The sequence below is a fragment of the Chanodichthys erythropterus genome, chromosome 23 (assembly GCF_024489055.1).
Source record: "Chanodichthys erythropterus isolate Z2021 chromosome 23, ASM2448905v1, whole genome shotgun sequence".
Lineage (NCBI taxonomy): Eukaryota > Metazoa > Chordata > Actinopteri > Cypriniformes > Xenocyprididae > Chanodichthys > Chanodichthys erythropterus.
The window spans coordinates 29,211,197-29,225,835 of record NC_090243.1 but is presented as its reverse complement, the minus strand read 5'-3'; the positions used below and the strand labels follow the sequence as shown (position 1 = coordinate 29,225,835).

Genomic DNA, 14,639 nt, shown 5'->3' with positions numbered 1-14,639 from the left:
CTGAAATGGCTTAACTTGGCTTGTAAAGATGCCTTAAATGCATTTATGCCACCTTTGAGCAGCATTAAACAGTAAAGACACTTAAATACCACTTCTGAAACGCTTCTGTGCCACCTTTGAAATGTAAATTTGCCATAAGTGTCTTTACACAGACTGTTTAATGCTGCTCAGAGGTGGCATAAATGCATTTACATAGCAATTGCAACTGTATATTGTGAAACTAAGGTCTGAGGTGGGTCAGAGCTGGGATCATTTAGTCCAGCTTTTATGCGGCATTGCACCTTGAGACAACGCACCGACACAATGCCACACAAAAGCCTGACTTAATTATGCCTGCTTCTGACCCACCTCAACCCCAAATATAAAAATATATAGTATTGTTGTAATGTCACATTTACACTGCAAAGGCGGCACAGAAGCGCTTCAAAAATGGCATTTAGGTGTCTTTACACAGACTGTTTAATGATGCTCAGTGGAGGCATAAATGCATTTACACAGCATTGTAACTGTACACTTTGATAATATGGGATGAGGTGGGCCAGAGCAGGTATAATCTAGTCTAACTTTCATGCAGCATTGCATCTTTACACTGAATTTTGAGCAGGCACTGAGTAGCCTTAACTTGGCTTATAAAGATGCCTTAAATGCATTCATGCCACCTCTGAGCAGCATTAAACAGTCTATGTAAAGACACTTAAAGGAACACTCCACTTTTTTTGAAAATAGGCTCATTTTCCAGCTCCCCTAGAGTTAAACAGTTGAGTTTTACCGTTTTCGAATCCATTCAGCCGATCTCCGGTTCTGGCGGTACCACTTTTAGCATAGCTTAGCATAGTTCATTGAATCTGATTAGACCGTTAGCATCGCGCTTAAAAATGACCAAAGAGTTTTGATATTTTTCCTATTTAAAACTTGACTCTTCTGTAGTTAAATCGTGTACTAAGACCGGCGGAAAATGAAAAGTTGTGATTTTCTAGGCTGATATGGCTAGGAACTATACTCTCATTCAGGCGTAGTAATCAAGGAACTTTGCTGCCGTTCCATGGCTGCAGCAGTGCAATGATATTACGCAGCGCCCGTGAGCCCCTGCTTACACAAGGAACGTGCCTTGCAACCATGGAGACATTTGTGAGAGACACTGCGTAATATCATTGCACTGCTGCAGCCATGATACGGCAGCAAAGTTCCTTGATTATTACGCCTGAATGAGAGTATAGTTCCTAGCCATATCAGCCTAGAAAATCGCAACTTTTCATTTTCCGCCGGTCTTAGTACACGATGTAACTACAGAAGAGTCAAGTTTTAAATAGGAAAAATATCAAAACTCTTTGGTCATTTTTAAGCGCGATGCTAACGGTCTAATCAGATTCAATGAACTATGCTAAGCTATGCTAAAAGTGGTACCGCCAGAACCGGAGATCGGCTGAATGGATTCGAAAACGGTAAAACTCAACTGTTTAACTCTAGGGGAGTTGGAAAATTAGCCTATTTTCAAAAAAAATGGAGTGTTCCTTTAAATGCCACTTCAGAAGCACTTCTGTGCCACCGTTGAAGTGTAAATTCAGCATAACGGTCTTTACATAGACTGTTTAATGCTGCTCAGAGGTGGCATAAATGCATTTACACAGCAATGGCAACTGTATAGTTTGAAACTAAGGCCTGAGGTGGATCAGAGCTGGGATTATTGAGTCCAGCTTTTATGCAGCATTGCATCATTATACTGAATTTTGTGCAGGCACAGAGCAGCCTTAACTCAGCTGTGTAAAGAAGCCTTTAAGACTGCTCTGTGCCTGCTCAAAATTCAGTGAACAGATGCAATGCCACATAAAAGCCAGACTTAACGCCTGCTCAGACACAACCCCTAGTATCAAAAATATATAGTTGTAATTGCTGTAATGTCACATTTACGCTGCAAAGGTGCCACAGAACCGCTTCTGAAATGGCATTTAGGTGTGTTTACAGACTGTTTAATAATGCTCAGTGCAGGTATAAATTCATTTACAAGGCAATTGTAACTGTATACTTTGATAATATGGGATGAGGTGGGCCAGAGCAGGTATAATCTAGTTGGACTGTCACGCTCACACTGAATTTTGAGCATGATGCTTTAAATGCATTTATGCCACCTCTGAGCAACATTAAACAGTCTGTGTAAAGACACTTAAATCCCACTTCTGAAGCGCTTCTGTGCCACCTTTGCAGTGTAAATTTGGCTTAGATATCTGGCATATACGTATAACCATTTTTTTTCCACTAAAAGGCATACAGAGGTCTGGTGGAAATAGTACTGAATATAAATAAATTTCCCTGTGAATAATAAAGCACATATAAATTAGAAAAATTTATTTTTTTTGAAACGGCCGAAATAAGCTTTCACATTAACAATACATATATAATAAAAGCAGAAAAGCAAAGGGGAAAAAACAACAATCACTGGACTAATTTACATTAAGATGACAATGTATGTCTCTGTTATGACTGGAACCGTGAGTGCATGAGCTGTCCAAATCGACAAGTTTTGGATTTTCACATCACATATGAAAAGCATAAGATTGTCATCATACTTGCCCGAGCCACACCTATTTTGCATTTTCCAATAGCAAGGGTGCGAATCTCAAGTTCTAAACATGCTGCTGACGTACAATTCTTTCCTGTTCTTCTAGCTGCCTCTCTAATTCTGAAATGATCAGACACTAAAAGAAACTGGCGCTCAGTAAGTAAGGGTGCGTGTCACATTCACAACGGACATCAAGGCATCAGGAAGTCAAGTACACAGAATCGCTGCAGCCAGGCTTACTTCCTATTTGCAACTCATTTTGCCCACTGGTTCTGACAAGTTGCTTGGAATATTAAGTCATTAAAAAAAAAAAATTGGGTATAGCTGGTTACTAACACAAATCTCATCGCTTGTTAGAGTACTGCATTCTGTATGCATAACAATTACTAATTGCTCAGCCACAAACCAACAAATAATTGTTTTTAACAATGCATTTTCCCATAAAGCTTTACATCTTTTTTTTTTTTTCTTTTTTTTCCCAAAGCCCAATAATTAGCTCAGCTCCTGTATTTTCAGTTTTTAAGCCTCCTCAAGTCAAGACTCTTTAAATAGAGTTATGTAATGTAAATAAATGGGCTCATCCAGTGTTAAATTAATAACACTCAAACTCATTTTAGCTTTAAGGCCAGAGACCCAAGAAGACTATCTGACTTCAGGCTCTGCTTTAACATCCTTTTCAGGTGATTCAAACCCTTGTTTTAGTGCAATGATTGATTGACATGTCAGTAGGCGGGGCTTACAAGTGCAATGTTTTGACATGGATTTCTGACTTCACTAGCGCTCAAAAACTTTGGGTCAGTAAGATTTTATTTAATCTTTTATTAAGCAAATATTCATTAATCTGATCAAAAATGACAGTAAAGACATTTATAATGTTGCGAAAGATTTCTATTTCAAATATATGCTGTTCTTTTGAACTTTCTATTCATCAAAGAATCCTGAAAAATAAAATGCATGACCGTTTCCACACAAATCTGAAGCAGCACATCCATTTTCAACATTGATAATAATCAGAAATGTTTCTTGAGCAGCAAATCCATCATATATTAGAATGATTTCTGAAGGATCATGTGACACTGAAGACTGGAGTAATGATGCTGACAATTCAGCTTTTGATCACAGGAATAAATTACAGTTTATTCACATAGAAAACAGCTGTTTTACATTGTAATATATATTTTTCAAAATATTACTGTATTTTTGATCAAATAAATGCAGGCTTGGTGAGCTGAACAGTTTAAACAATCTGACTGACCCCAAAGTGACTGAATCGAACATTTCAGGCACCTTGTTCACCTGTATTTAGCGCTGTCCGTTTGAGATCGGATCACCCAAGACTGATGTTAAAACACGTGTTGGCCTGGGAACTCATAAAACAAACGAATTACACATGAATAAAATAAAAAAAAGCTCTGAAGTCACTTAGACAGGAAGTTTTCAGAAGACCAATGTCGTCCTGTGCTTTTGGACAATATGACTGATATGACACTAAAGAGATTTCAGTTGGACACTACCGCATGAATCTAAAATCGACTGTATCAGACTGTCCTGGTCCTTTATCTAAGCAACAACCCCACATCTGACACACAATCACCAGGAAACATTGCAGATGAGGATTAGTTATCAACAGGGCAAAAATACAGAACATACAGGTACATATATGCAAAAGAGGAAGAGTAAGTGATCACAGAGACTATAAAATGCAACATCTTTCGCGGATTCGTTTGGCCAGACTTTTCCTCTTCTTCTTTCCGTTCTTTTCCTTGCTGTCCTCCATCTTCCTAGCACGAATTTCCCTCATGAGGTCAAAGAAAACCTGCAGTCAAGACAGCAAAGCATCTTGGAAAATGTATTACTTAAAATAAATGCAAAATTGCTTGTATTATCAAAATAAATAAATAGTTTAAAGTCAACATAATATGCTCTTCACAACCATCTACAACATGACAAATTTCAAAGTGCAACGGAATATTTTACCAGAGTAACACATTAATAATATATTGTTTTATTAAATTTATAGCAATTGTAGCCCACAAATTAGACAAGTAGGTTTAGAATACAACACATTTGAGAGATTTGTATTGTCACTCGCTTTACAAAACCAAACCAACGCACACCTCGAGAGAGTGAATGCTTTCACTGCATGATGTATTTTAATGTCCCCAAATTCAATGTATAGGCTAACAGGGTCATTTCGCCCCATGAGTTTCGTCTTAGGTTTATATCAAATGATAAAGTTAAAGGGATGGTTCACCTGAAATTGAAAATTACCACATGATTTACTCAGCTCAAGCCATCCAAGGTGTATATGACTTTATTCTTTCAGATGAATACAATCGGAGATATGTTCAAAAAATATCCTGGCTCTTCCAAGCTATATATATATATATGAATGGGGGGGCCCAATTTTGAAGATTAAAAAAGTGCATCCATCCATCGTAAAAGTGCTCCACACAGCTCAAGGGGGTTAATAAAGGCCTTCTGAAGCAAAGCAATGGGTTTTGTAAGAAAAATATCCAAATTTAAAACTTAATAATCTAAAATAACAAGCCTCTGGTAGACCACCGTACGCATATTGCGCAAGTCGACTTGCACCACATGAGTAACCTGTGATGAGATGTATGACGCAGGATGTAGGAGTATCTTAAGCTTAGACGCCTCTCACGGTTAAAACAAATACGGCTGGGCAACAAACTCAAGCTCCTCTTCTCTTATATCGAAATCCTCCGGCATTTCTCTGTAAAAATTTCTAATTTTAAACTTCTAATTCATGACCGGTGTTTTGTTTTGCTCTATCCTCTGCGCTTCCACGTTCGTCACTACGTGTGCGTCAGGTCAGAGGTTACTCTTCCACTGCAAATCGATGAGTACAGCCGCTTGCCGGAAGTTAGTTATTATAGTAAATTATGTTTTAAATATGGCTATTTTTTTTTACAAAAACCCATCGCTTCGCTTCAGAAGGCCTTTATTAACCCCTCGGAGCAGTATAGACTACTTTTATTTATTTATTTTTTTCCCCCATCAATCTCTTTATTGAATTTTAACATGAAATAGAAACAAACAAAACTCCCCTTCACATATACATATATATATATATATATATATATATATATATATAAAAAAAAAAATAATAATACAAAAACCAAAACACCAAGAATCAACAAAAATAAACAATGACAGACAACATAATAACTATATAAAACAAAAAAACAAAAAAACAAAAAAAAAAACCCTTTAACTATTAGCTGTGAGTAACGGTCCAAAGGGCTACCGCCCATTCATTTGCAGCAAAAATGCGGGTCACTAAGTTTACTGAGGATTATCTGGAAAGGTCAACTTCCCAACATATTCAAAAAAGGGGTCCCACGTCTTAATTTTTTCTTGGGAGCAGTATGGACTACTTTTATGATGGATGGATGGATGGACTTTTTTTGGCTTCAATCAATCAGGCCACCCATTTTCTCCCATTACAAAGCGTGGAAGAGCCAGGATATTTTATCTCTGATTGTGTTCATCTGACACCTAGGATGGCTTGAGGGTAAGTAAATCATGGGACAATTTTAAATTTTGGGTGAACTATATCTTTAAGCAATATCACGCAAACAAGAGTGCTGTTATTCCCGAACATCAGCACAATGCAAATGTCATATTGATTTCATAAAACAGTTTAATAAACAATAAGTTAACATTTTGAGTTACATTTCAGACACAACACTGTTGTTATGTTATGTTTTTCGTTTATTTTGTCAAATTTCCAAATGAAACCACAGCAGAAATGTTTTGCGTCATAAATGTGAATCTGCGTTTGGAATGAATCAGTTTAATGAATGATTCAATTAGAGAATGAATCAGCCATTTGAACTAATCATTTGAATGAATGGCTCAACTCAGTAAGACAATCCCCGGGTCTGAATATGCTAGTAGTTGAAAACTCTATGTCCAAGTATGTCCAAAATCACAGTAGGTGAAAAGTACCTGGATGACCTCTTACTTCTGGTGCGATTCTGAAGTGCGCATTTACTACACCATGAGGCAACGGAACTGGATTTGTGAATGACAGTGAAGCAGTGCAACAGACACCACAGGTCACATGACAGTGAACACATGGCAGATGTAGTACGTCTGGATTTCATCCAAACTACACTCATTCATACTATATTGAATGTACTTTTTTAGCAATAGTGAAGCAAGTTATTTCTAAAGTATTATTTCATTTTTTAATTACATATATTTGCAATATCATAGCATTATTTTTTAAATTGTAAATACAGTATAAGTTCAAGCCACCTCTGAGCTGCATTAATCATTCTGTGTACATCTAAATGTACCACTGTTCCACTTCAGCAGTGCAAAGATTGATTTTGTTGATACTGATTTGATTTGATTTGATTTGACCAGTCAAGATACCAGGACTCAGCAAAATAATGTCTAATTATTGTTTTCAACAAAATCCCTCTATTATTTTTTTGTCAATATCACACACCCTTGGTTTACAGGATGTTGTTCCAATAGCATTTACCCAGTAACTGCCCACCTCTACACTAGTACACCATCAATTTCAGATTTACAGAGCCTGTTTTGTAGCACTGACCTTGTCTACGTTGGCGCGGGTCTTAGCAGACGTCTCCACGTAGCACACGCCCCACTGATCTGCTCTGGCTTTGGCCTCGTCGGCGCTAACCTGTCTCCGGTCCTCCAGATCCGACTTATTTCCCACCAACAGGAATGGGACGTTCTCGTCTTCCTTCACCCGCAGAATCTGCTCTCTGAGTAGGGAGTATTTTTTCTATGTCAAATGTAACTCTAATGGAAATCAATATCCATAAAAGCAGTCAAAAAAGAAAGCCTTTGCAAAAAACTAATGTGATTTAAATATGTGCAAAACTATATTTATCTTCATCTATATCTAATTAAAGTACCATTACTAAAAAAGTAAAAAAAAAATTAAAAATAAATAAAACCAAAAAAGTAAATAAATATAAAATGGGAACAAGAAACTAAAACGAGAATACTTTTTGTGCATCACAAAAAAAACAAAATAACGACTTTATTCCACAATATCTAGTGATGGGCGATATCTAAACACTGCATCATGAAGCTTTAAGAATCTTACTTTTTGAATCAGTGGTTCGGAGTGTGAATCAAATTGCCAACGTTTCAAAACTGACATTTCAAAACACATGACATAACGAAGCCTCATTTACTGAAACCACGTGATTTTGGCAGTTTGATTCACGCTCTGAACCACTGATTCGAAACAAAAGATTCATAAAGCTTCTAAGCTTCATGAAGCAGTGTTTTGAAATCGCCCATCACTAGATACTGTTGAATTCATTTAGTTTTTTTTTGGCACACAAAAAGTATTCTCATCGCTTCATAACATTAAGGTTGAACCACTGTAGTCACATGAACTGATTTAAAAATGTCTTTAGTAGCTTTCTGGGCATTGAAAGTGTTAATTATCATGCTGGCAATGCAGGCCTCACTGAGCCATCAGATTTTATAAAAAATATCTTAATTTGTGTTCCGAAGATGAACGAAGGTCTTAAGGGTGTGGAACGACATGAGGGTGAGTCATTGTCATTTTTGGGTGAACTAACCCTTTAATCACAACATTTACTCAAACATTTTAGGGTAAAAAGTTGCATCCGTTAGTATTAGGTAATGCACTGTGAACTAACATGAACATGAACATTTTTAACTAACATTACCAATGGTTAATAAATGCTGAAAAAATATATTTTAATATATTCAACAGTGTTGGTTTATACAAGTTAATACATTAACTAATGTTAACAAATGAGACCTTATTGTAAAATAAGTGTTACCATTAAACCTTATTGTAAAATATTACAGATAAACTAGACTAGTCACTTGTTGGACAACTACCATAATCCACCACAGTAACCCAACCTTAATACAACCAGTCAAAAAGGGTCAGTGCATAAACAAGATCATCAATTCAAGAGCAACAGTTTAAGTCTAAAATCAATACGGCTCTTTTAAATAAGCTTAAGAGCTGTAAATCACCTGAAATCAGCAGTCGCTGCAAACGATTCTAATTCAGTGATGGAGAAGACACAGAGGAACCCCTCCCCGCTGCGGAAGTAGTTATCCCGGATAGCCGCATAGTCCTCCTGACCGGCTGTGTCCAGAATATCTATCTGCACTTCCTCCCCATCCAGAACCACCTTCTTCCTGTAGCTGTCAGCTTTCGTGGGCTCATAGTCTTCCACAAACTAAGGAAAAGAACGTGGGAGGTGCGCAAATGTGTTTACATTGGGACCGAAACCAGGGTGATGGCCAAACATTGACTGGCATATGCCGATATGGTTTTATTTAAAGAGTTTATGACTTTCAACCGATAAAAAAAAAAAACACTATAAAGGTCTCAGCAAACATGCAAAGAGGCCTGAAGTAGGGCTGGGCGATAAACTGTATGTGACCCTGGACCACAAATCCAGTCATAAGTCACATGGGTATATTTGTAGCAATAGCCAACAATACATTGTATGGTTCAAATTTATCGATTTTTTTAATGCCAAAAATCATTAGGGTATTTGATAAAGATAATGTTTCATTATATCTATATATATATATATATATATATATATATATTTTTTTTTTTTTTTGTACATTTCCTAGCATAAATATATCAAAAATGTATTTTTGTGAGTTGATATGCATTGATAAGCACTTCATTTGGACAACTTTTAATAGCGATTTTCTCAATATTTTTTTGCAACCTCGGATTCCAGATTTTCAAATAGTTTTCTCGGCCAAATATTGTCCTATCCTAAGAAACCATACATTCAATGGAAAGCTTATTTATTTAGATGATGTATAAATCTCAATTTCAAAAACTGACATTGATAACGATGATAAGTTCTGGACATTTTTACTTGATGTGTCAGTGCATGTCACTAATAAGTGATTTCTGCGCGTCTGTGTAAATGAACGCTGCAGTTTCACACACACGTGACACTCATGGTGTTTTCAGTGTCTGCTGACTCATTATACGAGGACATGAACACACAAACTTCATCTCCAGAGAGTCACTTCACAAGCTTTTCACTGTTTAATTAAAAAAAAAAAAAAAACTTGCCAAATACACAATGAAATTGAAACTAAAACTGAAAGATCTTCATGACACAACATCAAAATAAAAGTTTGGTTTAACTTCAAGAAATGATGACAGAAATATATCCCTACTGTATACTAAAATCTATAATATTATTATTATTTCTAAGGAATATCATTCAATCAACATATTTTTTTCATCCATGTTTTAAATGTATACAGTTCTGTTGTGCAGCATCTTATTTGACAAAAAATAAAAAAATGTAATGTTTTGTTGTCATTTGATTACATTTCAAAAGCGTAATTGTTAAAGTTTATATATTAAATCATAAAACACAGAATCACAAAAAATAAAAAGGAAAACATAATAAAATGGATTTCATGGGGCCCACAGCTACTTTGTGGAGTTTAATTGTGAACAAACATGTTTATATAGGTTTACATTCATTCTCAAGGTCTAACAAATATGGAAAGCATTTCCTTCCCCATTAATGGTAAATGAATACAGAGATAAATATTGATATCGTATGATTGCTGGTACCTGCTTTAACCAGTCTTAACCAAGATTAGGGTTACAAAATCCCTGGAATTATCAAGGCTGGAAACTTTCCATAAGAATTAATGGCAATATATGGGAATTAACGGGAATTAATGGTAATAAACAGGGAATTAATAACATGGGATTAGCCTATAACAGGGAACTTAAATATAGTTGAAAAAATATCTTGCAGCATTATCTTGGTTAAAACAATGAGATTTAATACAGTCATTTGAATTTTTTATTTTTTTGCTCTGCACATTTCTCAATCACATTCACACAGCACACTACTTACTGCAGGGTTACTGAGGCCACACCCCCTGCATGCACTGTGCATTCCTCCATAACATGCATATTTGATCAAAAATACAGGGGAAAAAAACTGTAATATTTGTGAAATATTATTACAATTTAAAATAATGGTTTTCTATTTTAATATATATTAAAATATAATTTATTTCTGTGATCAAAGCTGAATTTTCAGCATCATTACTCCAGTCTTCAGTGTCACAATCCTTCAGAAATCATTCTAATGTTCTGATTTGTGTTCAATTAACAATGTTGGAAACAGTTGTGCTGCTTAACATTTTTTTTTATAACCTGTGATACTTTTTTTAGGATTATTTGATGAATAAAACCTTAAAGAACAGCATTTATTCAAAATAAAAATCTTTTGTAACAATATACACTACCGTTTGGGGTAAGTTTGGGGTCAGCAATTTTTTGTTTCTTTCTTTTTTTTTGAAAGAAATGAATACTTTTATTCAGCAAGGATGTGTGAAATTGATAAAAAGTGATATTAATGATATTTCAGTGATATTAAACACAAAACTATTAAACTATTGTTAGAAAAGATTTCTATTTTGAATAAATGTTGTTCTTTTTAATTTTTTATTCATCCATGAATTCTGAAAAAAGTATCACAGGTTCCAAAAAATATTAAGCAGCACAACTGTTTCAAGCATTAATAAATGAGTATCAAATCAGAATATTAGAATGATTTCTGAAGGATCATGAGACACTGAATAAATAACACACGCATAATTGCTTCAATAAAAATCTGTATTTACTAAATTAGAATTAATTGGATGCAAAAAAGAAGTAACTATGTTATGTCATGTTATGACAAACAAAACGTTTTTATTTATGTTTGTATATGATACATTTTATATAGAAATGTATATAAATTTATCAATTTTTCTCAATTAATTCCCATAAATTTCTCCAAATCTGAATATTTCCAAAATTCCACAGGTTCAGTTCACGTGGAAAATTTCAGAAAATGTACTGGAAACTTTCTTCCCCTTTGCAACCCTAACCAACATGCTCTACAAAAGGTCAAAACCAGATCATCCATCTGATATTGCCATCTGGAGCAGCTATAAACTGTTTAAAACCAGCAAGCATCAACATCAGATTTTTCATAAGGGCAAAAGGAGTGCTCATTCATAATATTATTACATGAACAAAACAAAAAAACTAATTAAAATATAATTGCACTTTCATGATGTCTGTGGGGGGGAAGCATTTTTGTAATAATGCGGAAAGCATCCTCACCTCATCGTACATGAACTGCAAAGTCAAAGCCGACTTTCCCACACCGCCGCTCCCAACCATGATCACCTTGTGAAGCGCCAGCGAGTTCTGTCCTTTGGGCTTGGCTGCTGCCATGGTGAGGGTTGCTATGGGTTTGGACTGAGAGGAGAGTCGTGAGGTTTATAGGACGGGTCGGGTTGGGTCAGGGAGGTGCTGAAGGTCACTGAAGTGAAGGGTCAGGGTGGGAGTGTGTTTGAGAGACGACCATGTACCGCCCTGTGTGCACCTGAACGAGAACAAAAAGATTTACAGTTCTTTCTGTAATATTCTACTCACTGTTTAACCATGACAACTCATATAAAACCAGAAAAGAAGATGCTAGTCTTACAGGCCTGTTTTAAGCATTTAAATATTTTTCACATATTATTATAACAGAATGTAATGCATCACACCACACATATCCTGAAATCATATCCTGTTCAACTTCCTCCTCCTGTAATCCAGAATGGCAGCACAGCTGAAAGGTTTGTTTGAGCTGCGCCCTCTACTGTACAGGTGTAAAAATGCATTTCCTTCAGCCTGAGGCTTATTCATTTCACTTTTGGTGTGAAAGGGCCTTAACATTTGCCAAAAATAGTACTTTTTGTTGTTTTAAAAACAAACAAACAAGCTCAGCCCGAAAGTAGTGTAACACATTACTTTTCATAAAAAGTAACTAAGTAATGCAATTAGTTAGTTTTGTAGGGAGTATATTGTATATTGTAATGCAATAAATTAAAAGTAACTTCCTCAACACTGCTAAATATATGGGTTACTGACTGACGGCTGACATGTCAACATACATCAAAGCAAAACAAACATCTCCTTAAAGTCGGCATGAAAGGGAAGTTGTGCTTTTCTTCCCTATTGTGACGTATATATCCAAGCACAATGGCTTCAGGAAAAAAACAAATGTAGGCTTGATTGGATGGTTGTGGTTTGCTATTGGTGGATCTCATGTGAGTGACAGGTTGCCCCGCCCTCGTCATCAGAGAATGATTTTGCTGCAAGAGGGAGGGGAAATTATTTTTTTAAAGCATTTTGCATTGTGATGACTGCAGATCTAACTTAATAAAGGAGAAATACGCAATGGTGAAACTTCAATAAATCTGACCAACCGAGGCACATATTGACATTAGTGATGATGACTGCAAAGCTGATCTAAGTAAAGGAATGAATGAATAATAACACATGTGGTGTAATATGACTGAGAGCATATGCACTGGTACATATGAGCACATTATATATGCGTATGTATAGAGAGAGAGAGGCCAGGGTTGGGTCTGCTGAGCACAACAACAGCTTCAACTCTCAGACAGACAGTCACAGTCTGCAGGCTTCAGTACAGTACATATACAAAGACATGGGAGATATGAAAGGATCCGTACGGCTGTCTGTGATTTTACCCCACTAATCACTGTTCTGCTGACAATTACCTTGTTTTTTGAGACATTGCAATTTGATGGTTCTATTTAGCAGCATTTTATGCTATGGCAGGGGTTTTCAAACTGGGTCGTGTTGCGAAAAACAGCGTAAAAACATAGTAAAGATTGTTTAAAAAAATGCAAAAAAAAAAAGGATAAAAAAAAATGCAGTAAATAAATAAATAATAACATGATTAAAATGAATGAATATATTAAATATAATTAAATAAATTAATAAATAAAAAAATATGCTAACCAAAAAAATTATAAAAATACAAATTGGAAATAAATAATACAATTTATTAATAATACAAGAAATAATAAATACTAATTAGATTAATATAGATTAGATGAACAAGTAAACAATAAGAATGTCTAAAATAAACAATTAGAATAAAATAAATAAGTAAACAATCAAAATTTGCTTTAAATAAATACACTTAACAATACATTACTATAATGAGTAATAGAATGAAACTTAAATGAAACTTAAACTAAATATTTTCCAAACAATACTTTAAATTGGCTTTAAATTAGTATAAATTGTACATGAACCTATATATCTGCCTTTTCAATTTTAGGATGATCATATTTGGTGGTCTGTGGCCTCTGAAATTTTGAAAAACACTGTGTTAATGTATCTTAGCTATGCAAATACTATGGTAATCATTCAATACCATGGTGTATATCAAAATACCATAGTATTACCATCTGTTACTATGGTATCACAGTACTTTGGTAAGGGTCATTTGTACAGTCTGCTCTCACAGACAGACACACACACACACACACACACACACTAGCTGTCCGGCTAGCCATCACACACACACACAGACTCAAGGGTTCATTAGCTCTGATCTATAAGCACCCAGTCAGGATTTGATATTATATTCATAACGACACTGACAACAAATATGCCTTTATACCTGTGCTAGGTCTTACCTTTGTGTCTGCTCGTTCAGCTAAAGGTAATCCAGAGACACACGGACTCTTGGGAAGGGTAAGATTCCTCTTCCCTGGTCTCTCTGTCTGTCTCTCCTGTTACTGCAGCCTCCACATCCCGAATAATGCCATCAGAATCGGACTGGATCCCTCAAACTTCACTTCCGTCTGTATTTACAGCTAATACAAGCCGGTTGATGTGATCTTTGGTGTGGCAGCAGTCAGTCATGGGTGTGTAGCGCCGATGATGATCCCGATAGGCGGGTCACATGGATCCGCTTCAGTTTTCCATGCAGGGAAGCGCACGGCGGCTGTTTGCGCATGCGCACGCAATCCCCCCTCCCTCCTTCGCCGCCCGCCTCCAGATTCGGCGTTGATTAGAGTCGCGCGGGAACTTAATTAGCAGCCAGAAGACTTGTAGAAAGTCTTTTTGAAGTTTGAACGTTCATGCTTATACTTATCTTGGAGTAATATGTTATTAATTTTGAGACTAATCTGTTGAGCAGCAGTGTAAACGTAATTA

At 35.8% G+C, this 14,639-nt stretch overlaps 1 protein-coding gene across 1 annotated transcript; it reads right to left on the bottom strand.

Annotated features, from left to right (window-relative positions):
• Positions 1-1,969: 1,969 nt before the first annotated feature.
• Positions 1,970-14,356, bottom strand: ralaa (v-ral simian leukemia viral oncogene homolog Aa (ras related)). Its single transcript, XM_067377923.1, has 5 exons — positions 14,117-14,356; positions 11,733-11,997; positions 8,588-8,796; positions 7,149-7,323; positions 1,970-4,373 (listed from the first exon to the last, which is right to left on the bottom strand). The coding sequence occupies exons 2-5, from the start codon at positions 11,844-11,846 to the stop codon at positions 4,251-4,253; spliced, it is 621 nt and encodes a 206-aa protein (XP_067234024.1). The 5' UTR covers positions 11,847-11,997; positions 14,117-14,356; the 3' UTR covers positions 1,970-4,250.
• Positions 14,357-14,639: the final 283 nt, after the last annotated feature.